Below are 23,278 nucleotides of genomic sequence, written 5' to 3'. Positions count from 1 at the left end.
GAGCTCATTTTTTGCACTGTGATTGGTAACATTATTGATTTGATGGTTGATCTCTATTTCTTTTTTTTTTTCTATAACGCTATGGAAAACTGGTAATTGGTTCCCGAGTCCCCGAAATTTCAACTAAAAGTAAGAAATTATGAAGAATAAAGGTAAAAATAACCACAAAAAGAGTACAGATAAACCATGTCCTCACTTTTATTAATCAGAAGGAGCAACTTAAAACAGTTTAATCAGTACAGTACTGTATACAGTGCTTACCTCCCCCTCTGTCCCTATATACAGTACTGTACAGTACTCAATTGAATAAGGGGCAATACTGAATAGGGGCAATGTTGAGAATGTGTGTGTACTGTTTTGTGCATATTACTGTACTGTACTTGCTGCCTTGCTCATATCCCTGCAACCGCATGCACACTAGAGGTACATTTGGACTCCTAGTGTGCAAGGGGCCCATCGTATGTTAAAACCATCGTATGTTGGGGCCATCATATGTCGAGGGACCACTGTATGTAATTTTTTTTTTCTATTTTAATTTTTGTCATCATATATTCTATTCAGATCTCTAATTTGCAAATCACATGTAAGAAATACATATTGTACTATTTAACTAGTATATTGTTGTAAAAGGTAAGTAAAATACAGAAAAATATCAGGAAAACAAAGATGGCACAGCACCACAATATGTCATGCCTAAGATTAGCATTCACTCTTGTTTGGTCCGGTTCTAGTAACTCCTTCACACCAGAATCTTGCTATAATTTTTTTTTACATTTCTTTTTATTTTCAAGTAATTATATAAAACTGCACAAAACATAATACATCAATCAATATAAATACCCCCCCCCCCCCAGGAATTGGAGGGAACTAAAGAGATAAAAATTAAAAATAAACATTCTAAAACAAAGATACTTAAAGGGGTACTCCACCCCTAGACATCTTATCCCCTATCCAAAGGATAGGGGATAAGATGTCTGATCACGGGGGTCCCACCACTGGGGACCCCCGCAATATAGCCTGTTTCTGGTCCGGAAGCGCTGGAGGGTCTGGGTCCCGACCACGGGAACGGAAGTTTGTGACATCAATGCAAGTCTATGGGAGGGGGCCTGACATCGGGGGCGATGAGTGCAGATATACTGCTCGGTCATCCAGCCGGATCTATAAAAATGTCCCTGATCCTAGCCAGAAGCCCAGAATACCAAGGGTGAGTGCCAAAAGGTGAAGAGTATGTGTGGTGCAGTGCGTTCACTCAGTGAGTTATAACACCCATTGAGTTTCGGCACCTCAGGGTCCCCACTCCCAGCCTTATGGCGAGACCCGGAGGAACAGGTCACATCAGGGCAGCCGTTGAGCTGGTTTTGTGGCACCAGCCCCAGAATGCCCCGGTACACCTGAACCATACTATGGGCTTTGCATTGAGATGCAAATTTCTAATTAGCAATAGCCTTTTGCCATACATCCATTGATATACTGCCCAAATCCCTTTCCCATCTTCCCCTAATGAGATCCTGAAATTTTCTTTAACCCCTTAAGGACCAGGCCATTTTACACCTCAGGACCAGAGCGTTTTTTGCACATCTGACCACTGTCACTTTAAACATTAATAACTCTGGAATGCTTTTAGTTATCATTCTGATTCCGAGATTGTTTTTTCGTGACATATTCTACTTTAACCTAGTGGTAAAATTTTATGGTAACTTGCATCCTTTCTTGGTGAAAAATCCCCAAATTTGATGAAAAATTTGCATTTTTCTAACTTTGAAGGTCTCTGCTTGTAAGGAAAATGGATATTCCAAATAAAAAAAAAATTGATTCACATATACAATATGTCTACTTTATGTTTGCATCATAAAATTGATGTGTTTTTACTTTTGAAAGACACCGGAGGGCTTCAAAGTTCAGCAGCAATTTTCCAATTTTTCACAAAATTTTCAAATTCACTATTTTTCAGGGACCAGTTCAGGTTTGAAGTGGATTTGAAGGGTCTTCATATTAGAAATACCCCACAAATGACCCCATTATAAAAACTGCACCCCCCAAAGTATTCAAAATGACATTCAGTCAGCATTTTAACCCTTTACATGTTTCACAGGAATAGCAGCAAAGTGAAGGAGAAAATTCACAATCTTCATTTTTTACACTCGCATGTTCTTGTAGACCCAATTTTTTAATTTTTACAAGGGGTAAAAGGAGAAAATTTATATTTGTAGCCCAATTTCTCTCGAGTAAGGACATACCTCATATGTCTATGTAAATTGTTCGGCGGGCGCAGTAGAGGGCTCAGAAGCAAAGGAGCGACAAGGGGATTTTGGAGAGTACGTTTTTCTGAAATGGTTTTTGGGGGGCATGTTGCATTTAGGAAGCCCCTATGGTGCCAGAACAGCAAAAAAACAACACATGCCATGCCATTTTGGAAACTAGACCTCTTGACAAGGAGACACGTAACAAGGAATTAAGTGAGCCTTAATACCCCACAGGTGTTTCACGACGTTTGCATATGTAAAAAACAAATTTTTTTTTTCACTAAAATGTGTTTCCCCCCAAATTTCACATTTTTGCAAGGGTGAATAGCAGAAAAGACCCCCCAAAATTTGTAACCCCATCTCTTCTGAGTATGTAGGTACCCCATAAGTTGACCTGAAGTGCACTACGGATGAACTACAATGCTCAGAAGAGAAGGAGTCATATTTGGCTTTTTGAGAGCAAATTTTGCTCGGGGGGCATGTCGCATTTAGGAAGCCCCTATGGTGCCAGAACAGCAAAATAAACAAAAACACATGGCATACCATTTTGGAAACTAGACCCATTGAGGAACGTAACAAGGAATAAAGCGAGCCTTAATACCCCACAGGGGTTTGACGACTTTTGCATATGTAAAAAAAAAAAATAAAATGTGTGTTTCCCCCCCCAAATTTCACATTTTTGCAAGGGTTAATAGCAGAAAAGACCCCCCAAAATTTGTAACCCCATCTCTTCTGAGTATGGAAATACCCCATGTGTGGACGTCAAGTACTCTGCTGGCACACTACAATGCTCAGAAGAGAAGGAGCGCCATTCAGCTTTTGGGAAAAAAATTGTTTCGAATGGAAGTCAGGGGCCATGTGTGTTTACAAAGCCCCCCATGGTGCCAGAACAGTGGAACCCCCCACATTTGACCCTATTTTGGAAACTACACCCCTCACAGAATTTAATAAGGGTTGCAGTGAGTATTTACACTCCACTGGCGTTTGACAGATCTTTGGAACAGTGGGCTGTGCAAATGAAAAATAAAATTTTCATTTTCATGGACCACTGTTCCAAAAATCTGTCAGACAGCTGTGGGGCGTAAATGCTCACTGTACCCCTTATTACATTCCGTGAGGGGTGTAGTTTCCAAAATGGGGTCACATGTGGGTATTTTTTTTTTTTGGGTTTATGTCAGAACCGCTGTAAAATCAGCCACCCCTGTGCAAATCACCAATTTAGACCTCAAATGTACATGGTGTGCTCTCACTCCTGAGCCTTGTTGTGCGTCCGCAGAGCATTTTACGCCTACATCTGAGGTATTTCTGTACTCAGGAGAAATTGCGTTACAAATTTTGGGGGTCTTTTTTTCCTTTTAACGCTTGTGAAAATAAAAAGTAAAGGGCAACACCGGCATGTTAGTGTAAATTTTTTTATTTTTTTACACTAACAAGCTGGTGTAGCCCCAACTTTTCCTTTTCATAAGGGGTAAAAGGAAAAAAAGCCCCCCAATATTTGTAGTGCAATTTCTTCCGAGTACGGAGATACGCCATATGTGGCCCTAAACTGTTTCCTTGAAATACGACAGGGCTCCGAAGTGAGAGAGCGCCATGCGCATTTGAGGAGTAAATTAGGGATTGCACAGGGGTGGACATAGGTGTATTCTATGCCAGTGATTCCCAAACAGGGTGCCTCCAGCTGTTGCTAAATTCCCAGCATGCCTGGATAGTCAGTGGCTGTCCGGAGTTGTTGTTTTGCAACAGCTGGAGGCTCCGTTTTGGAAACACTGCCATACAATACGTTTTTCATTTTTATTGGGGGGACAGTGTAAGGGGGTGTATATGTAGTATTTTACCCTTTATTATGTGGTAGTGTAGTGTAGTGTTTTTAGGGTACATTCGCACTGGCGGGTTACGGTGAGTTTCTCGCTAGAAGTTTGAGCTGCGGCGAAAAATTTGCCGCAGCCCAAACTTGAAGCAGGAAACTTACTGTAAGCCTGCCCGTGTGAATGTACCCTGTACATTCACATGGGGGGGGCAAACCTCCAGCTGTTTCAAAACTACAACTCCCAGCATGTACTGACAGATCGTGCATGCTGGGAGTTGTACTTTTGCAACAGCTGGAGGCACACTGGTTGGAAAACCTTCAGTTAGGTTCTGTTACCTAACTCAGTATTTTCCAACCAGTGTGCCTCCAGCTGTTGCAAAACTACAACTCCCAGCATGTACTGATCGCCGAAGGGCATGCTGGGAGATGTAGTTATGCAACAGCTGGTGGTACGCAACTACAACTTCCAGCATGCCGAGACAGCTGATTGCTGTTTGGACATGCTGGGATTTGCAGTTTTGCATCTGGAGGGCTACAGTTTTAGAGAACACTGCAAAGTGATCTCCAAACTGTGGTCCTCCAGCTGTTGCAAAACTACAATTCCCAGCATGCCCTGACAGCAAACAGTTGTTTGAGCATATTCCAGCATGCCCAAACAGCTGTCTTGGCATGCTGGGAGTTGTAGTTTTGCAACATCTGGAGGGCTACAGTTAGAGACCACTGTATAATGGTCTCAAACTGTACCCTCCAGATGTTGCTAGGCAACTCACCGGCTTCCGTCGGATCCAGCCGCACGTCGCGCCGCCCGCCGATCTCCGTCGCCCGCCCGGATCGGTAAGTGGATCTTCGGCGCCGGTCCCCGTCGTTTCCCCGTCCTGCCCCACCTATTGTGGGTGGGCAGGACGGGGAAAACGAAAGTAAACCCCCCCCCCCCCGCCCCCGATCTGCTATTGGTGGTCGCGTCTAGACCACCAATAGCAGGGATAGGAGGGGTGGCACCCGTGCCACCTCACTCCTATGCCTTCAGGGGGATCGTGGGTGTCTTATACACCCACGATCCCCCTCACATTCCGGGTCACCGGGTCACTATAGACCCGTAATGACCCGGAATCGCGCAAATCGCAAGTGTAAATTCACTTGCGATTTGCCGCGATCGCCGACATGGGGGGGTCTGATGACCCCCCTGGGCATTTGCACGGGATGCCTGCTGAATGATTTCAACAGGCATCCCGCTCCGATCCCCACCCGGTGCACGGCGGGGACTAGAACTGCCCAAGACGTAAATGTACGTCCCTGGTCCTTAAGACCCATCTTAAGCCCCTATTAATCCAAAACTGTGTGTCTTTCATTTTAGAAAATTCAGTGAGAGTCAAATTTTCCCATAGTGGTGTGCAATCAAAACTACCTTTCATTTTGCTAAATATTTTTAATTCCCCCACACCATTATATAAGTGGGCATAAGTGTTCTTCCTAACCGAATGAGATGACAGAAAACCTGCCTCCAACAGCTCAATGGGGGAGATTTTTCAAGACCTGCCCAGGGGAAAAGTTGACAGTTGCCCATAGCAACCAATCAGATCGCTTCATTGACATTTCAGAGGCCTTGTTAAAAATGAAAGAAGCAATCTGATTGGTTGCTATGGGCAACTGGGCAACTTTTCCTCTGGACAGGTTTTGATAAATCTCCCCAAATATCCTTATAGGGGGAGATTTATCAAAACCTGTGCAGAGGATAAATTGACCAGTTGCCCATAGCAACCAATCAGATTGCTTCTTTAATTTTGCACAGGCCCTTTTAAAAATGAAAGAAGTGATCTGATTGGTTGTTATGGGTAACTGGGCAACTTTTCCTCTGCACAGGTTTTGATAAATCTCCCCCATAGTGATTAGAGATAGAAAAAAAATATTAAATAATATATTACTTCTCCATCTCATAAAGTCTTGTGATTTTAGTGACAAACCACCCATCCCAAACTCCTCAAAGGCCCTTCAAAGGAACCTCCACTTCATCTAGAGAATGCTAGAAGGTTTAGTATTTGGATTAATTCCACATTGAATCCTGAAACCCTTACATTCTTTCTAAGGGAATACAGTGGGGCAAAAAAGTATTTAGTCAGCCATCAATTGTGCAAGTTTTCCCACTTAAAAAGATGAGAGAGGCCAGTAATTTTTATCTTAGGTACACCTCAACTATGAGAGACATAATGAGAAAAAAAAATCCATGATTTTTAAAGAATTTATTTGCAAATTATGGTGGAAAATAAGTATTTGGTCACCTAAAAACACGCAAGATTTCTGGCTCTCACAGACCTGCAACTTGTTCTTTAAGAGTCTCATCCATCCTCCACTCATTACCGGTATTAATGGCACCTGCTTGAACTGGTTATCAGTATAAAAGACACCTGTCCACAACCTCAAACAGTAACACTCCAAACTCCACTATGGCCAAGACCAAAGAGCTGTCGAAGGACACCAGAAACAAAAAACTTTAGACCTACACCAGGCTGGGAAGACTCTCACTGTTGATTTCTTCACACCTTGCCTATTGCAAGCAGCTTGGTGTGAATAAATCAACTGTGGGAGCAATTATTAGAAAATGGAAGACATACAAGACCACTGATAATCTTCCCTCGATCTGGGGCTCCACGCAAGATCTCCCCCCATGGTGTCAAAGTGATCACAAGAATGGTGAGCAAAAATCCCAGAACCACACGGAGGGGGAGGGGGGGTGGGTTGGGACCAAGTGAATGACCTGCAGAGAGCTGTGACCAAAGAAACAAAGGCTACCATCAGTAACACACTATGCCGCCAGGGACTCAAATCATGCAGTGCCAGATGTGTCCCCCTGCTCAAGCCAGTACATGTCCGGGCCCATCTGAAGTTTGCTAGAGAGCATTTGGATGATCCAGAAGAGTATTGGGAGAATGCCATATGTCAGTTGGTAAAAACTCAACTTGTTGTGTTTGGAGGAGAAAGAATGCTGAGTTGCATCCAAAGAACACCATACCTACTGTGAAGCATGGGGGTGGAAACATCATGCTTTGGGGATGGTTTTCTGTCAAGAGACCAGGACCACTGATCAGTGTAAGGAAAGAACAAATGGGACTATGTATAGTGAGATTTTGCGTGAAAACCTACTTCCATCAGCAAGGACATTGAAGATGAAACGTGGCTGGGTCTTTCAGCATGACAATGATCCTAAACACACCGCCTGGGCAACGAAGAAGTGGGTTTGTAAGAAGCATTTCAAGGTCCTGGAGTGGCCCAGCCAGTCTCCAGATCTCAACCCCATAGAAAACCTTTGGAGGGAGTTGAAAGTCCGTATTGCCTGGCGACAGCCCCAAAACATCACTGCTCTAGAAGAGATCTGCATGGAAGAATGGGCCAAAATACCAGCAACAGTGTGTGAAAACCTTGTAAAGACTTACAGATAATGTTTGACCTCGTTGTCATTACCAACAAAGGGTATATAACAAAGTATTGAGATTAACTTTTGTTATTGACCAAATACTTATTTTCCACCATAATTTGCAAATAAATTCTTTAAAAATCAGAAAATGTGTTTTTGGAATTTTTTTTTTCTCATTATGTCTCTCACAGTTGTTGTATACCTATGATGAAAATTACAGGCCACTCTCCTCTTTTTTAAGTGGAATAAGTTGCACAAGTGGTGGCTGACTTTTTGTCCCACTGAATTTACACATCAGAAAAGTCACAGACATATTTTATTTTATTTTATGCATGCATTTTTATCCATAATCAGACCATAATCAGAAAAAAATGCAATTTGTTTGTGGTACATTTTTGCCAATTATAGATGAAAATATGTCTATAAAAATTAAATACATTGGTAAATATTCCAATATGTGAAATCAGCCTAAGGTTATGGGAATAACCTTGTAAGCTTTTATGTTGTCTAACAAACAGTATACATGGATTATTCTGGGGAAGGAAGGGGGCCCAAACAATTCTTGTTGAGTGCCATATTTTAGCTCAGATAAGTTTACTAGTTTCCAAACAGCTGAAATCAGTTTGGCTTTCCAAGTGTCAGATCTTACTGGGGAAATACTGGTCGAGAGGAAAGGATGTTTCACTACCACTGAAAATCAGGCTGGGAATCCTTTCTTGAAATACGATAATAAGTATTAGATGGTTCATTAAAGGGGTACTCCGGTGGAAAAAAATTTTTTTAAATCAACTGGTGCCAGAAAGTTAAACAGATTTGTAAATTACTTCTATAAAAAAAAATCTTAATCCTTCCAGTACTTATTAGCTGCTGAATACTACAGAAGAAATGTATTTTCTTTTTGGAACACAGAGCTCTCTGCTGAATCACGAGTACGATGCTCTCTGCTGACACCTCTGTCCATTTTAAGAACTGTCCAGAGTAGGATAAAATCCCCATAGCAAACATATGCTGCTCTGGACAGTTCCTAAAATGGACAGAGATGTCAGCAGAGAGCACTGTGCTCGTGATGTCAGCAGAGAGCACTGTGTTCCAAAAAGAAAATCATTTGCTCTGTAGTATTCAGCAGCTAATAAGTCCTAGAAGGATGAAGATTCTTTTAATAGAAGTCATTTACAAATCTGTTTAACTTTTTGGCACCAGTTGATTTGAAAAAAGTTTTCCACTGGAGTACCCCTTTAATCCAGGGATCTGCCTTATCTACAACAGTCATGAAGGATTTGATACACCATAAAATCAAGTGTTTCATAGAGCAACTGTGTAAGTGTTGTGAATTGACACACTACAAAGAGGTTACAATATGGCAGCCCACAGTACATAATTTATTAATAAATAACATTAAAACTACATTGTCCTAGAACTAAATATATAAATGAAATGCTTTATCTTGATAGAACAATTATATTTATAAAAAAATAAAAATAAATGGTGACACATTTACTTTAAGAACTTATCCCCTATCTGGCTGATAGGGAATAACCATTCGACAAATGGTAAAATTGCAAATTAAAGTTGAATAAAGTTTTAAGCAATTTAAACCAAAAGTGGTAGATTCTTCTTGTTACCAGAGTTGTTTACATTGTGCAATTAGGTACAGGTATTCAGGGGATTTTCACAATTTTGTGTGACTTTTTAAAAGTTGCAGATAATAAATCTGCCACTAGAAGATTTGCCATACAAACACACCAACTATGCCCAACAAACACACTCTCTGGCGCAGATGGCACAAATGGCATTTATGCTTGCCAAAAGTCCTATAATAAATGTGGAGAGTGCAGATTCTACATTTGCCATTTGTGCTATGTTTACAGGGGCAAATTCTTTAGTAAATGTCCCCTTTTGTCTTCAATAATGGTAATGCACGTAGATCACTTTGCAACTTGGCTATGACAGTAAATATTATTTTCTGCTGATCAGTGTTAAACAATTGGTGAATATCCGTTTTCCAGAGATTAACATTTCCTGCAGCTGGTTTGATTCTGTGTGTAGATAATTTATGAGGCAGTACAGTATGCATGGCCAGTACTCATAGACATGTTCAGTTTCAAGCACATTTACCTGTCATTTGGACATTTGTTGAGAGCAGACCAGTCTACTTGTGGATTTATTAGTATGCCCCATGAGAGGAAGACAGATGTGGGAGACAGTGTACCAATGACCAGCTGTAGAGGTTTTTGGAAGGAATTTTTTTCTGCAAAAAAAAAAAAAAATACATAAAAAAAAAATATATATATATCAGAGGAGCCATTGTAAAACAAATGTCCTAACAAGGCAGGCAGTAAGTGATAAGACATTAGAACAGTATCCACTACATAACACTCTGCCTAAATCATTATATCATATTGCACATTATTATGTGCCACAGTTTTACCAAAAATTATATTTTGTTATCAAAATGTATCAATGTTACTTGTTTAAAACTGTTCTTTTTCATTAGGAACTTAAATAGGGCCTGCAGTGGTATCTAGTAAGGATTGGACTGACAAATTTCACCCCCTTTGAATGTTTTAGATCATAAAATTCTATATAATGGTAATATACATTTGTCTAACATATGTATATGGAGTATTCAGATTGTTTTTAATCAAGAATAAAAAAAGTGGGCAAAATTGTTGATACCCTTCCGATAAAGACTTAAAATTCCACAATGCTCCCTGAAATAACTGGAAACTGACAACAGTAATAATAAATACAAATTTACTGACTATTAACTTATAAAAATCATACATTGGTTCTGAATTGTGGCTAACAGATTTATTTAAAAAAAGCTAAATAATAAAACTGGCCTGGACAAAAATGATGGTCCCCTGAACTTTAATTTTTTGTTGCAAAACCTTTTGGAGCAGTCACTCCAGTCTAATCCCACTCCCCATATGCAAACTGCTCCAGCTGTCTCGGGTGTGAAGGGTACCTTCTCCAGACTGCATGGTTCAGCTCCTTCTACAGATGATCAATAAGATTCAGATCAGGAATCATGACAGGCCACTTTAGAATAGTCCAATGTTTTGCTTTTATCCATTCTTAGGTGTTTTTAGCTGTGTGTTTTGGGTCATTATACTGTTGGAAAACCCATGAGCTGTGACTCAGACCAAGCTTCCTGACACTGGGCTGCACATTTCACTCTAGTCTTGATATTTCATTGCACTCTGTACAGATTCAAGACACCCTGTGCCACATGTAGCAAGGCACCCTTCACGCCTAAGACAGCTGGAGCAGTATCTTATGAGGATTGGGCCAAGATACCTCTAGACAAGTGCAAAAGTCTCATTGGCTCAAAATGTTGTGTAACAAAATATTAAGTCTGGGGTACCATCATTTTTGTCCTGGCCAGTTTCATTATTTTGTTTACTAAAATGATTCTGGTGAACCACATTTCAAAAGCAATGTTGGATTTTTATCAGTTATATTTCAGTAAATGTTTATTCATTATTACTTTTGTCAGTTTGAAGTTATTTCAGGGAGCATTGTAGATGCCCGGGTAGGGGATGCCATTCCTAATACTTTGGATGGGGCATACGATGTCTAAGGCAGAGTAAACAATTTTTTTTTCACATCAACTGGCTCCATAAAGTTGAACAGATTTGTAAATGACTTCTATTAAAAACTCTTAAACCTTCCAGAACATATCAGCTGCTTATACTAGAGAGGAAGTTGAGTTGCCCAGGGTAAGGACTGTCCGGAGCAAATCCCCATAGCAAACCTCTCTTGCTCTGGACAGTTCCTGACACAGACAGAGGTGTCAGCAGAGAGCACTGTGGTCAGACAGAAAAGAACTATGCAACTTCATCTAGAGCATACAGCAGCTGATAAGTACTGGAAGGATTAAGATTTTTTAACAGAAGTAATTTACAAATCTGTTAAACTTTCTGCCACCAGTTGATTAAAAAAAAATATATATATATATATATATAGTTTTCCACCAGAGTACCCCTTTAAAGTATATATAGGCTTTGTGTACAGGCTGATATCTTTGTTACAGTTTGTGGCATAGTGCATAACATTTACATTGTTTGTGGTTTGTCTTTATCTTCTGTAGAATTAGAGCCATATGTTTTGGTGAACTTTTCACTTTTATTAATTCATTAAGGACACAGCCAATTTTCATTTTTAACCTCCTTAACCACTAAAAACTGGAACTCTTACATTTTTTCATCTACAGGACCACTGTGGGAACAACTGTTCTTTGAAATGACAGCTTTGGAGACAGAAAGACAGTAAGAGTAGAGTGGTGAGATAGTTATTTCCTATCTTGCGGATATGTTCTAACTTTTCAATATGGCAGAAACCCTTTAAAGGGTTAAAATCAGGGGTCAAGTCCTGGGGAAAAAAGTGAGGGAACTCACCCAAGATTTCTACTCAAGGGCTGGTCCTGCAGGACTCCTGCTAATGGGAATGGTGTTCCTGCTGTGGAAAAAGTGTGGGAACTTAGTTTCCACACGTTCCTGCAGGACTTGAACCCTGCTTAAAATTGATTCTTTATGCTCTGGATCGAATGTTATCTGTCAGTTATACACTGACAAAGTATAGCTCAACATGTGTCACATAGCACCAAGGACAAGCTCTAGGCAATATGAGAAGTAAGAGCAAGGAAGTAAAACATATAGCACTCCCTTGATTTAAATGAGCCAAATTGGGTCAGATAGTGACTCCAGTCGGCTAATTTTCGAGCCTTATCAGTTTGATTGCCGGACTAAAAACCATGGCAGACCGCGGTTTTCAGTTTGGCAACAGAACCGGACAAGATCTAATTATGAGCCGACCGGAGTCACTATCTGACTCCATTCGGCTCATTCAAGTTCATATCTTCATCAGAGCTCAGTTTGGGATGATCCTTCTTGTGTTCATTTATTTGCAGGATTTGAGCACTAAAAAAAATGATTGCATTATTTTATCACTGCTAATGTCCAACTATATAGAACAAATTCTGAATGGAGATCTGATGCAGATGTGACCTTAGCCTTATAATGTTTTTTTTTTTTTGCAAACTAATAGTATGAAAATCCCGATTGGAAGCAACACCCTAAAAGGCATAGTGTCATTGAGTGAAATGTAACCTTGGAATGTAGGGGCATGTCTTAATGTGTTTACTATAAAATAAAAAAGGATTGGGGGTGGGGGGGGGGGGTGATATGGAAGATTCCCTAATACCAAAGAGTTTGAGTTTGTAGATGTTATTTTTCTTCCCTTTCCCCTTAGTAGGGTACTAACAATTGGAGGCATACAAACAAAAATATTAAATCCCCAATTTTAGGGATTATGCCAAATATTACAAAAACAAAGGTAACAACTAAAAGCAGAAACATTGTGAGCATCAAAACAATAGCAGAGGTAAATCTGAGGGGTAACACTTTTTCAAAAATATTTTTCTCTTTAGACAACTCCTATAAATTGCATATTCTTATAAAATAATAATGCAGCTAAATTGTTTTCTGTAGAGTGTTTCTTCAATGTACATTTTGCTATTTAGCAACACTGAAACAAATAACATTTTTTTTTTAAATATACTACCTTTACAGGATTTTTTGGGGTTGTCATTTGGCTTCACTGCTATCAAGTATCTGGTCTCTGCATCTGAAATGATATAAATATAATACAATAGGTCAAATCAGTTAGTTGTATCAACTAATCATTAAAGTAAAAAAAATCTAACTAAATTTCTGTAACATAATTATAGTCAACAACAGTAAGCAGGAGATTTATCAAAACCTGTGTAGAGGAAGAGTGGTGCAGTTGCCCATAGCAGCCAATCAGATTGCTTCTTTCATTTTTTGCAGACCTTGTTAAAAATAAAATCTTATTGATTGCTATGGACAACTTCCCCACTCTTCCTCCACACATGTCTTAATTAATCTTCCTCTAAGTGTTTTCCAGTTTGGAAGACCTATTTTCATCTAACCTTTCAAGGAATTCCAAGTTAATAGAGGAGTTTTCCTATAAGGGTCCTCCTTTCCTAGTCAGGGTGGAAATTGGTTACAAAGATTTTTGCTCTGGAGGACCTGTCCTGACCTGAATTATGCAGACAAACAAATAGATTTAAAGTGTGAAATGTAATTTCCCTTTGGAGGAGCTGTAGGGAGAGTCAACACTTACAGGTAGGTTACCTTACAGATTTCAGCTGATTGCTTTGGGTCTCAGCAGGGTAACATGTTGTGATCAACTTCTTGTACTCTGATAACAGAGAAGGACTGTCCAAAGGGGAGAACCCTTTAAAGACTTAAACAAGAAAAAATGCAAAAAGCGAGGACAGCGCCTCGTGTAATCCTGCGGATACAAGGAATTTAGTGAGGGTCTGGATTATGGACTCTCACCTGGCGTAACCTTGAGAAATTGCATATCACCCCTAATTGCGGGGTATCCTAGGGATTGCAGGCCGTGGGAGCTTGAACGGACGTCGTAACATCGGATCCAGTAATAGGCATATAGAGAGATAGGAAAAAGGATCTACAAGAAATGGCGCTATTCCGTATAAAAAAGCATAAATGGCTCTCTAGATAAGCAAACCATACTTTGCTGTCAAAGACAGTCTACATGTACATCCAAGGTAAGACACGTTTCAGGTATTTTCCTACCCTTTATCAATTGCAGATGTGTCACATGTGCAATTCATAAAGGGTAGGAATATACCCGAAATGCATCTTGCCTTAGACTGTCTTTTACAATAAAGTACGATTTGCTTATCTAGAGAGCCCTTTATGCTTTTTTTTTTTTATATGGGATACCGCCATTTCTTGGAGTTCCTTTTCCTATCTCTCTATATACTTTAAAGAGGTACTCCGCCCCTAGACATCTTATCCCCTATCCAAAGGATAGCGGATAAGATGTCAGATTGCCGGGGTCCTACTGCAGCACCCCGCTATCATTATTGTACAAAGCAAACACGCTCTGTGCGTAATGACGGGCAAGACAGGGGCCGGATCATCGTTATGTCCCGGCTCCGCCCCCTCATGACGTCGCCCCCTCAATAAAAGTCTATGGGAGGGGGCATGGCGGCCATCACGCCCCTCCCATAGACTTGCATTAAGGGTGCTGGCCGTGATATCACGAGGGGGTCGAGACGTGACGTCATGATGCTCCGGCCCCTGTATCACCGGTCATTACGCACAGAGCGAGTTTGCTCTGTGCAGTAATGATAGCGGGTGCTGCAGTGAAGATCCCGGGGGTCCCCAGCGGCGGGACCCTTGCGATCTGACATCTTATCCCCTATCCTTTGGATAGGGGATAAAATGCTAGGGGTGGGGACTTAGGGGTTTTCTGTTATAAGATGTCAGAGACAATCTCTACTTTTACTACTAATAAACTGCTAAAAACTAAAACTACTAAAAAACTGACTTGTAGCTAGGGTGTAGCAAATTTTCTTGCTACACAAAACACTTATTTAGGCCTTTCTTGATTTAACACTAATATTTCTAAAATACTGAGTTCAATCACCGCCTTCATTAAAAAACATATTTTATTGCTCATATTAGAAATAACAATAATAATACATTAAGGTAATCAGTCAGAGAGGTATAAACAGGAATGTGCTATAAAATGCACAGAGAAGTAGCCATATCACTGAAAATGTTAGTAGTGAAAACAATGCCTAGATATATCCTGGGTATCCTAATATATGCAATAGTCAAATGTGCTACTCTTTGCATTAAGTAAACAGCCCACACAGGTCTTGGGCAAAAGGAAGTGCCCAACTCTACTAAAGCTAAAGCTAACGATATATATATTCGATATACATATTCGATATATATATTCAATATATATTCGTAATGAAAAAAAAAGTGATCATCCCTCCCTGCTTTCAGCTTGTGGTCCACAGAAGGCTCCAACATTATTTACTGTGGGAGTAGATATATAGCGTGAATATGTTGTATATGCGAATATTCATGAATATCGGCACTTCCAGAGGACACTGATCCCTCCTTTCTATTAGTTTCTGGGCCAATGAGAAGGATGCAAATACAATGTGGAATCACAGTAATGAAGAAAAGAATACTGGAGCACTCACCCAATTCTGAGTTGCTGATATTAAATTCAAAGTCCAAAGACATGGAAATGAAAAGTTCATGCAGGAGAGCAGAGTTTAGGTGTTCACCGGTCGCCTGGTGAATGCCTAAGCCTCCGCTCTCCTGCATGAACTTTTCATTTCCATGTCTTTGGACTTTGAATTTAATATCAGCAACTAAGAATTGGGTGAGTGCTCCAGTATTCTTTTCTTCATTACTGTGATTCCACATTAAAGTTTTTAGTATTAACCTGTGAAGCACAACGCTATCTTACATCATGCCGCTGAATCCATAGACACACCTGCAGGTGATTGTCAACATACCGTTGAACCAGTGCCAGGGAGCTGTTTCTCTTTGGACAGGATGCAAATACAGTTGTCAAAGGTTAGCAACATCCCTAGGAAACCAATCACCAATAGGAAACTTGCCCACAGATAGTTATTTGAAAGATATAATCACGGATGTGTACTATATGAATTTCATAACGATTTTCGCATGGAAAAAAAGTGAACAAACATAGCGAATATGCAAATTTCGTGAACATAAGACTAATATTCGTCCATATATTTGCAAAATATTACGAATTAGAATATGGCCCCTGCCGCTCATCACTATTCCCCATACATTTTATTTACAAATTGGATTCAGTCTGAATTTTAATTAAAAAATTGTAAGAACCCAGACTTTTTTTGCTTAATTTCAGATTCTTAGTAGTAGTGTTTTTAAGAACATCAGTTATGTGCATAGTTAAAAGTCATCTATGTCAGTGTGCATAAATTTACTTTGATGTGAAATAGAGTTATAAGCCAGTGGTTTCAGTATCCATGCATAGGAACCTAATACATATATTCATATATCATGAGTTGCCATCTTCTAGGGGCCCATGCACAATACAGAAATTCAGCTCAGATTATTAAGAGCGGAATTCTGTTTGTAGCATCCCTGACAGAATGTCTCTTAATGGCTGAGCGGGCATTGACTGCAAGTTCTGGTTGGATTCCGGCAAAAGAATGGACATGCTCATTCTTTAGGTGCTACCTGACTCTGCACAAAGCAGCAGAATCTCAATGAAAATAATAGGAAGGTGTTGCAAGTGGAATTCTGCTTGGAATTTCCATAGTATGCAAGGGCCCTTATATTTTACTCATTCACTGTCCAAACAACTGGGATCACTTTAATGAAATTGCATGTTCAAAATCCTGGAGGATCTACAGGATTGTACATGTATAGAATAAATGTTAGAAATGGTAGAAATCTGCCTGATATAACAATACATTTATAACTTTATATTTGCCATTACAGAATTGTTCTTGTGTTTTTTACCCCCTGATTTGACCCTGTTGTAAGTAATACCTATACATGGGCTCCAAATAACAGTAATCTCTCATATATATGTTTTTACTTGGCCACTTAGCACTGGCCACTCTTATAAACTACAGATGCTATAGTCAGTCAGATCCTGACTACAGATGCTATTTCAAAAGCGAGATCCTGCCCCCCCCCCCCCGTCGTATTATAACCACTGAAACCTCAAAGTTGTAAAACCCCCTTTTAATATTCTGCACTTGAAGTTGTTGTTACTTGTGCAAACTAAGCAGTAGACATTTTTAGATATGCAACTAATATACCTGCCAGAACACTGGATAAATTAGGTAACCTTCTGATATGTTCAAATCCCATGTCCATGTCAGACAACCATTTACATAAAAATAACAAAATGATTATTGCATGAAAATTTAGCAATAAAAATATATAATACAGTTTAAATATGGTTATTTTCTTGTTACGATCAGATTTTATTTAAAAGTATATCAACTCTGGATATGACTAACTTACAATACAGGACCTTCAGCAGCAGAGATTAATTGGTGTTTATACATTTGGCAAAGATAAGTAAATTAGATGAAAAAACATATCAAAAGACTGCACAGCTTAGAGGAGAAAGGTCTTTTATAAACATGAACCTAACTTTTCCTTTTGCATGTATTCCAATTCCCTAAACGGCATTTTCTACATGAGTGCAAGCTGAAAAGTGTGGGTAATGGAAATTTAGATAGAATATAATAAATGAATAGGCAGGTTATATTTGTACTTAAAACTTTTACAGTCAAAATAATTTGGGAGTTATATTAACATAACTGTGCCAGTTTTCATGCTGTTTTTTATTTTTTACAAGTTTGTACAAATTTCTAAAGACCATGGATGCAGGTATGAAGGTCTCTGTAAATATCCCCTACCATTCTTGGCAGACATTCTTTTTAGAAGTATGACTGGTTTCCTATGGTCCACATTGAGGAGAAGATATTTTCCTAATCGTGAAAGGCTTGAGTACCAACCCGTGCAAAGTTTGTGCTAAATCTTTTTTCTTGTAATAATCAGTGATCTCTGCAAAGTTGTGAGCTAGAAATGATTATTATTTTTCTTAAAGGGTTACTCCGCTCCATAGCGTCCGGAACCTTGAGTTCCTGAACGCTGTGTGCGGGCTTCCGTGTTCATGCCCGCCCCCTTGTGACATCACACCCCGGCATGTGACGTCACATCCCGCCCCCTCAATGCAAGTTCATGGGAGGGGTCGTGATGGCCGTCGTGCCCCCTTCCCTGTGACGTCACCAGGGGGCGGGCATGAACATGGAAGCCCGCACACAGCGTTAAGGAACTCAATGTTCCGGACCATTACCAGTACCCCAGTAAGGGGCCCGAGCTCCCAAGGAGGCCTGGCCCACTGCACCCCCCTGCAGCAGCCAGGGTTGGAACATTGGCAGTGGCTGAAAGCAAGGAGTCTTGAAACACATATAGATCAGTCAGTGTGTCAGCCTGCGAACTCAGGACCTGTGTGCACCGCAGCTACAGCAGCACACACAGGTCCTGAGACTGACAGGCTGACACAGGGACCGGAGTTCCGGGGATACAGAGTCTGTACTACATACTGTACAGACAGGACGCTCACTGCTGCCTCTACTGTCTGCCTTCTCCTCACTGTTTATGGCTCCTCCTGCTGATGGCACACAGGAACAGAAGCTGCTCAGGGGAGATCTGCTACACTGGGTAAGAGGAACCTGATCTTATTACTATGTGAGGAAGGGGGACTGAGAGTCCTGCTATGCTTGAGGGGGACTGAACAGGGGGACCTGTTATGTGGAGGGGGGCTGAGAGTCCTTCTCTGGGTGAGGGGGGCTCTTATGTGGAGGGGAGGGGTGCTGAGAATCCTGCTATGTGTGAGGGGGGACTGAAAATGGGGGGCTCTTATGTGGAGGGGAGGGGGCTGAAAGTCCTGCTATGTGTGAGGGGGACTGAACAGGGGGGCCTCTCATGTGGAGGGAAGGAGGGCTGAGAGTCCTGCTATGTGGGAAGGGGGGCCTCTTATGTTGAGGGAAGGAGGGCTGAGAGTCCTGCTATGTGTGAGGGGGACTGGACAGGGGGGTCTCTTATGTGGAAAGGAGGGGACTGAGAGTCATGCTATTTGTGAGGGGGGATGAATAGGGGGTTCTTATGTGGAGGGGAGCTGAGAGTCCTGCTATGTGTGAGGGGGGACTGAATAGGGGGGCTCTTAGTGGAGGGGAGGGGGGTTGAGAGTCCTGATATGTGTGAGTGGGGAAGGGGGGAGTGGGGAGGGGGGGTGGAGAGGGGAGACCTGTTATAAGGGGGGAGGGTGGTCTTGGGAGTGAAGATCTGCTGTTACTACTGTGTGAGGGAGGGGGCACTTTGGTGCTTTATTTTTTCTTCTTCTTGCAATTCAAGTTGTTTATTGTCTTTTAATGAAGTATATTTCAATATAGTTACTTACAGTTAAAGGGAACCTGTAATCAGTTTTATGCTACCAAAACCATGGCCAGTATAAAACAGGCATTGCAATTGCAAGATACTATGATATATATCCTGTGTATCCAGGGGATAAGAAGTAAGGCACGGGAGTACCCCTTTAAGCTCTGAAGTATACAGGATTTGATCAGTAACAATATGATGGTAACAGGTATGGTGATATTTCCTCCTTCCTTCCTCATTGAATTCACTGGCTCTTGTTTTTCTTGTCCTGTGTTTAAAAAAATGTTTTATGGATGATGGAGAAGATGGCAGTCGTGTCCTGGGGGAGGCTGCAAGAGGTCGGGGGCCCAGACTTTGAGCTGTGTAAGGGGCCCCAAAATTTCTGATGGCAGCCCTGGTCAGATCAGATGAGAGGCAGGAGAGAAGTCATGAATCAAGCCAAAAAAGTCAGAGCTCAGGCAAGGCAAACAGGATTACAAACAAACAAACAAGCAGAATCAAGCAAACCAAGGTCAGAACCAAGAGGAAGGACTAAAAGGTACATAATGGCAGGCAAAGAATAGTCAGGTTAAGGAGATGTAAGATAATCAAGACAAGTAAGCGCTGGTGGGTAGAATCTACAATCACAAGCAGGGCTGGAACACACTCACAAAGGGATTTAAATAATTAACTCGGATTTCTGCTAATTAACTCGGCTAGCAACACTTCCAATTGGCCGGTGAGGCCATGTGAGAGCATGACATGCCACTCCTAGCAACTCTATGACAACTAATAGTCTCTATGAAAGCTAGTAGTGTGGAGCGATGGTAATGAAGGAAGGCTGCATCTGCCTGGTGCAACTTGACACAATGTCTAGTGACCATAGAAGTATGACGCGAATTGAAATGGTAATGTCTGAAATGTGTTTTTGGATTCTGGTTTTTAATGTATTAAAAGGTACAACCCATATTGGACTTTGCATGTGCTGCAAGAAAAAAGGTATAGGACATGTGATGTATTACAATTTATGTACTGCTGTACCACATGATTTTTGCATGTAGAATACAAGATAAATTGAGCAGAATTACACAAAATCTTACAGCACATGCAAATCCTGTGAATGCATTTATAGGAACCTTTGGTGGTTAGCCATGTTTTTTCCATTGGTGTCTTACTACTTAACATGCTTGGAGACAATATTTGCCCAATAGTGGGGGCCTTCCTAGAAACACATCTGCAATATTTTGGATAAAGGTATGAAGAGAAATGCAATCCTAATGATGTGTGTTTGTTTACAAGTGTGAATAAAGTTTACTGACTAGGATTGAAGGAACTCCTAGTACATACACTTGGGAGCTATCCTGAATGTTGTTAAATCCAGCTGTCGGCTAAGTGTTGAATGGTGAGATTGCCAAGATGTACAACAAAAAGTTTTTGTATCTGATAGTGCCCATTTAATGTCCATTGTGGGGAAATTGTTTGAGGGGCTCATAAGTGACAACATACAGGAATACATAGGGGATAATAATATTATAAGTGATAGCCAGCATGGGTTTACTAATGATAGAAGTTGTCAAGATGTGAGCAGAAGCCTTGACAAAGGTTGGGTGTGGATATAGTGGGCGATATTTATCAGAAGATGTGTGGAGGAAGAGTGGTGCAGTTGCCCATATCAACCAATAAGATTTTTTCTTTCATTTTTAAAAAGGCCTGTTGGAAATTAAAGAAGCAATCTGTTTGGTTACTATGGGCAACTGCACCACTCTTCCCCTCTACAGGTTTTGATAAATCTCCCCCAGTGTTTTTGGATTTTGCAAAGGAGTTTGACACTGTACCTCATAGATGCCTGACTTAAGGACCGTACCCAGAGAGTGGTGGTGAATGACTAGTACGGTACTCTGATTGGTCCCCAGTTATTAATTGTGTACCCAAAGGTTCACTAATGGACCCATTTTTGTTTAATTAAAATATTAATGATATAGAGTATATGGTTAACAGCTGTATCCTTGCAGATGACTCCAAGCTTTGTAGCATGGTGTTACGCCTAGCGCTCCGGGTCCCCGCTCCTCCCCGGAGCGCTCACGGCGTCCTTCTCCCTGCAGCTCCCCGGTCAGCGCTGACCGGGAGCGCTGCTCTGCCATGGCCGTTGGGGATGCGATTCGCACAGCGGGACGCGCCCGCTTGCGAGTCGCATCCCAGGTCACTTACCCGTTCCCGTCTCCTGCGGTCATGTGCTGGCGCGCGCGGCTCCGCTCTCTAGGGCGCGCGCGCGCCAGCTCCCTGAGACTTAAAGGGCCAGTGCACCAATGATTGGTGCCTGGCCCAATTAGCTTAATTGGTTCCCACCTGTTCCCTGCTTATATCTAGTCTCCTCCCTTGCACTCCCTTGCCGGATCTTGTTGCCTTAGTGCCAGTGAAAGCGTTCTTTGTGTGTTTATACCCTGTGTACCAGAACTATTGCTATCTCCCCTGACTACGAACCTTGCCGCCTGCCCCCGACCTTCTGCTACGTCCGACTTTGCTTCTGCCTACTCCCTTGTACCTCGCCTATCTTCAGCAGCCAGAGAGGTGCCGTTGCTAGTGGATACGACCTGGTCACTACCGCCGCAGCAAGACCATCCCGCTTTGCGGCGGGCTCTGGTGAAAACCAGTAGTGTCTTAGAACCGGTCCACTAGCACGGTCCTCGCCATCCCTCTCTGGCACAGAGGATCCACCTCCTGCCAGCCGGCATCGTGACAGTAGATCCGGCCATGGATCCCGCTGAAGTTCCTCTGCCTGTTGTCGCCGACCTCCCCACACTGGTCGCCCAGCAAGCCCGACAGATCGCCCAACAAGATCACCAGCTGTCGTACTTGACCACCATGACTCAGCAACTCCAGTCGCAGCTACAGCAGATACAGTCTCAGCTACAGCAGCAGCAACCATCTCCTCCGCCAGCTCCTGCACCTCTTCCGCAGCGAGTGGCCACTCCTAGCCTCCGCCTGTCTTTGCCGGACAAATTTAATGGGGACTCTAAGTTTTGCCGTGGCTTCCTTTCCCAATGTTCCCTGCATCTGGAGATGATGTCGGATCAGTTTCCTACTGAAAGGTCTAAGGTGGCTTTCGTAGTCAGCCTTCTGTCTGGAAAAGCCCTGTCATGGGCCACACCGCTCTGGGACCGCGATGACCCTGTCACTGCCTCTGTACACTCCTTCTTCTCGGAAATTCGAAGTGTCTTTGAGGAACCTGCCCGAGCCTCTTCTGCTGAGACTGCCCTGCTGAACCTGGTCCAGGGTAATTCCTCCGTTGGCGAGTACGCCATACAATTCCGTACTCTTGCTTCTGAACTATCCTGGAATAATGAGGCTCTCTGCGCGACCTTTAAAAAAGGCCTATCCAGCAACATTAAGGATGTTCTGGCCGCACGAGAGACTCCTGCTAACCTGCATGAACTCATTCATCTAGCCACTCGCATTGACATGCGTTTTTCTGAGAGGCATCAAGAGCTCCGCCAGGAAAAGGACTTAGATCTCTGGACACCTCTCCCACAGTCTCCACTGCAATCTGCGCCTAGGCCTCCCGCCGAGGAGGCCATGCAAGTGGATCGGTCTCGCCTGACCCTGGAAGAGAGGAATCGCCGTAAGGAAGAGAATCTTTGTTTGTACTGTGCCAGTACTGAACATTTTCTGGTGGATTGCCCAATCCGTCCTCCACGTCTGGGAAACGCACGCTCGCACTCAGCTCTCGTGGGTGTGGCGTCTCTTGATGCCAAGTCGGCTTCTCCACGTCTCACGGTACCTGTTCGGATTTCCACTTCAGCCAGCTCTCCCCTCTCAGCCGTGGCCTGCCTGGACTCTGGAGCTTCTGGGAATTTTATTCGGGACTCCTTTGTGAATAAATTCCGGATTCCGGTGACCCGTCTTGTCAAGCCACTCCACATTTCCGCGGTCAACGGAGCCAGGGTGGACTGTACCATACGTTTCCGCACGGAGCCCCTTCTTATGAGCATCGGATCTCACCACGAGAGGATTGAACTTTTGGTCC

The 23,278-nt window shown here is 42.1% G+C and overlaps 1 protein-coding gene and 1 long non-coding RNA gene across 27 annotated transcripts in view; one reads left to right on the top strand and one right to left on the bottom strand.

The window, feature by feature from the left end:
- Nucleotides 1-23,278, bottom strand: part of ABI3BP (ABI family member 3 binding protein) — a 463,829-nt gene that overhangs the window by 270,103 nt on the left and 170,448 nt on the right. For all 25 annotated transcript variants that reach the window (XM_056556215.1, XM_056556227.1, XM_056556223.1 and 22 more), the window contains exons 3-4: nucleotides 13,025-13,087; nucleotides 9,575-9,707 (exon numbers count right to left, since the gene is read on the bottom strand). In XM_056556215.1, coding sequence (XP_056412190.1) covers nucleotides 9,575-9,707; nucleotides 13,025-13,087 — 196 coding nt within the window. The remainder of the gene's footprint in view (nucleotides 1-9,574; nucleotides 9,708-13,024; nucleotides 13,088-23,278) is intronic.
- The window catches only part of LOC130355716 (uncharacterized), a 102,527-nt gene continuing 79,294 nt past the window's right edge, over nucleotides 46-23,278 (top strand). Inside the window, exons 1-2 of one of the 2 annotated variants that reach the window (XR_008888639.1) lie at nucleotides 46-152; nucleotides 11,676-11,744. This is a non-coding gene — a long non-coding RNA (uncharacterized LOC130355716). Of the gene's footprint in view, nucleotides 153-5,948; nucleotides 6,078-11,675; nucleotides 11,745-23,278 lie in introns of those variants that run through there. The other variant, XR_008888640.1, reaches the window with a different exon arrangement.

The sequence above is a fragment of the Hyla sarda genome, chromosome 2, assembly GCF_029499605.1.
Source record: "Hyla sarda isolate aHylSar1 chromosome 2, aHylSar1.hap1, whole genome shotgun sequence".
NCBI lineage: Eukaryota > Metazoa > Chordata > Amphibia > Anura > Hylidae > Hyla > Hyla sarda.
The sequence above is the reverse complement of the archived record's forward strand: the minus strand, read 5'-3'. Positions and strand labels throughout refer to the sequence as shown.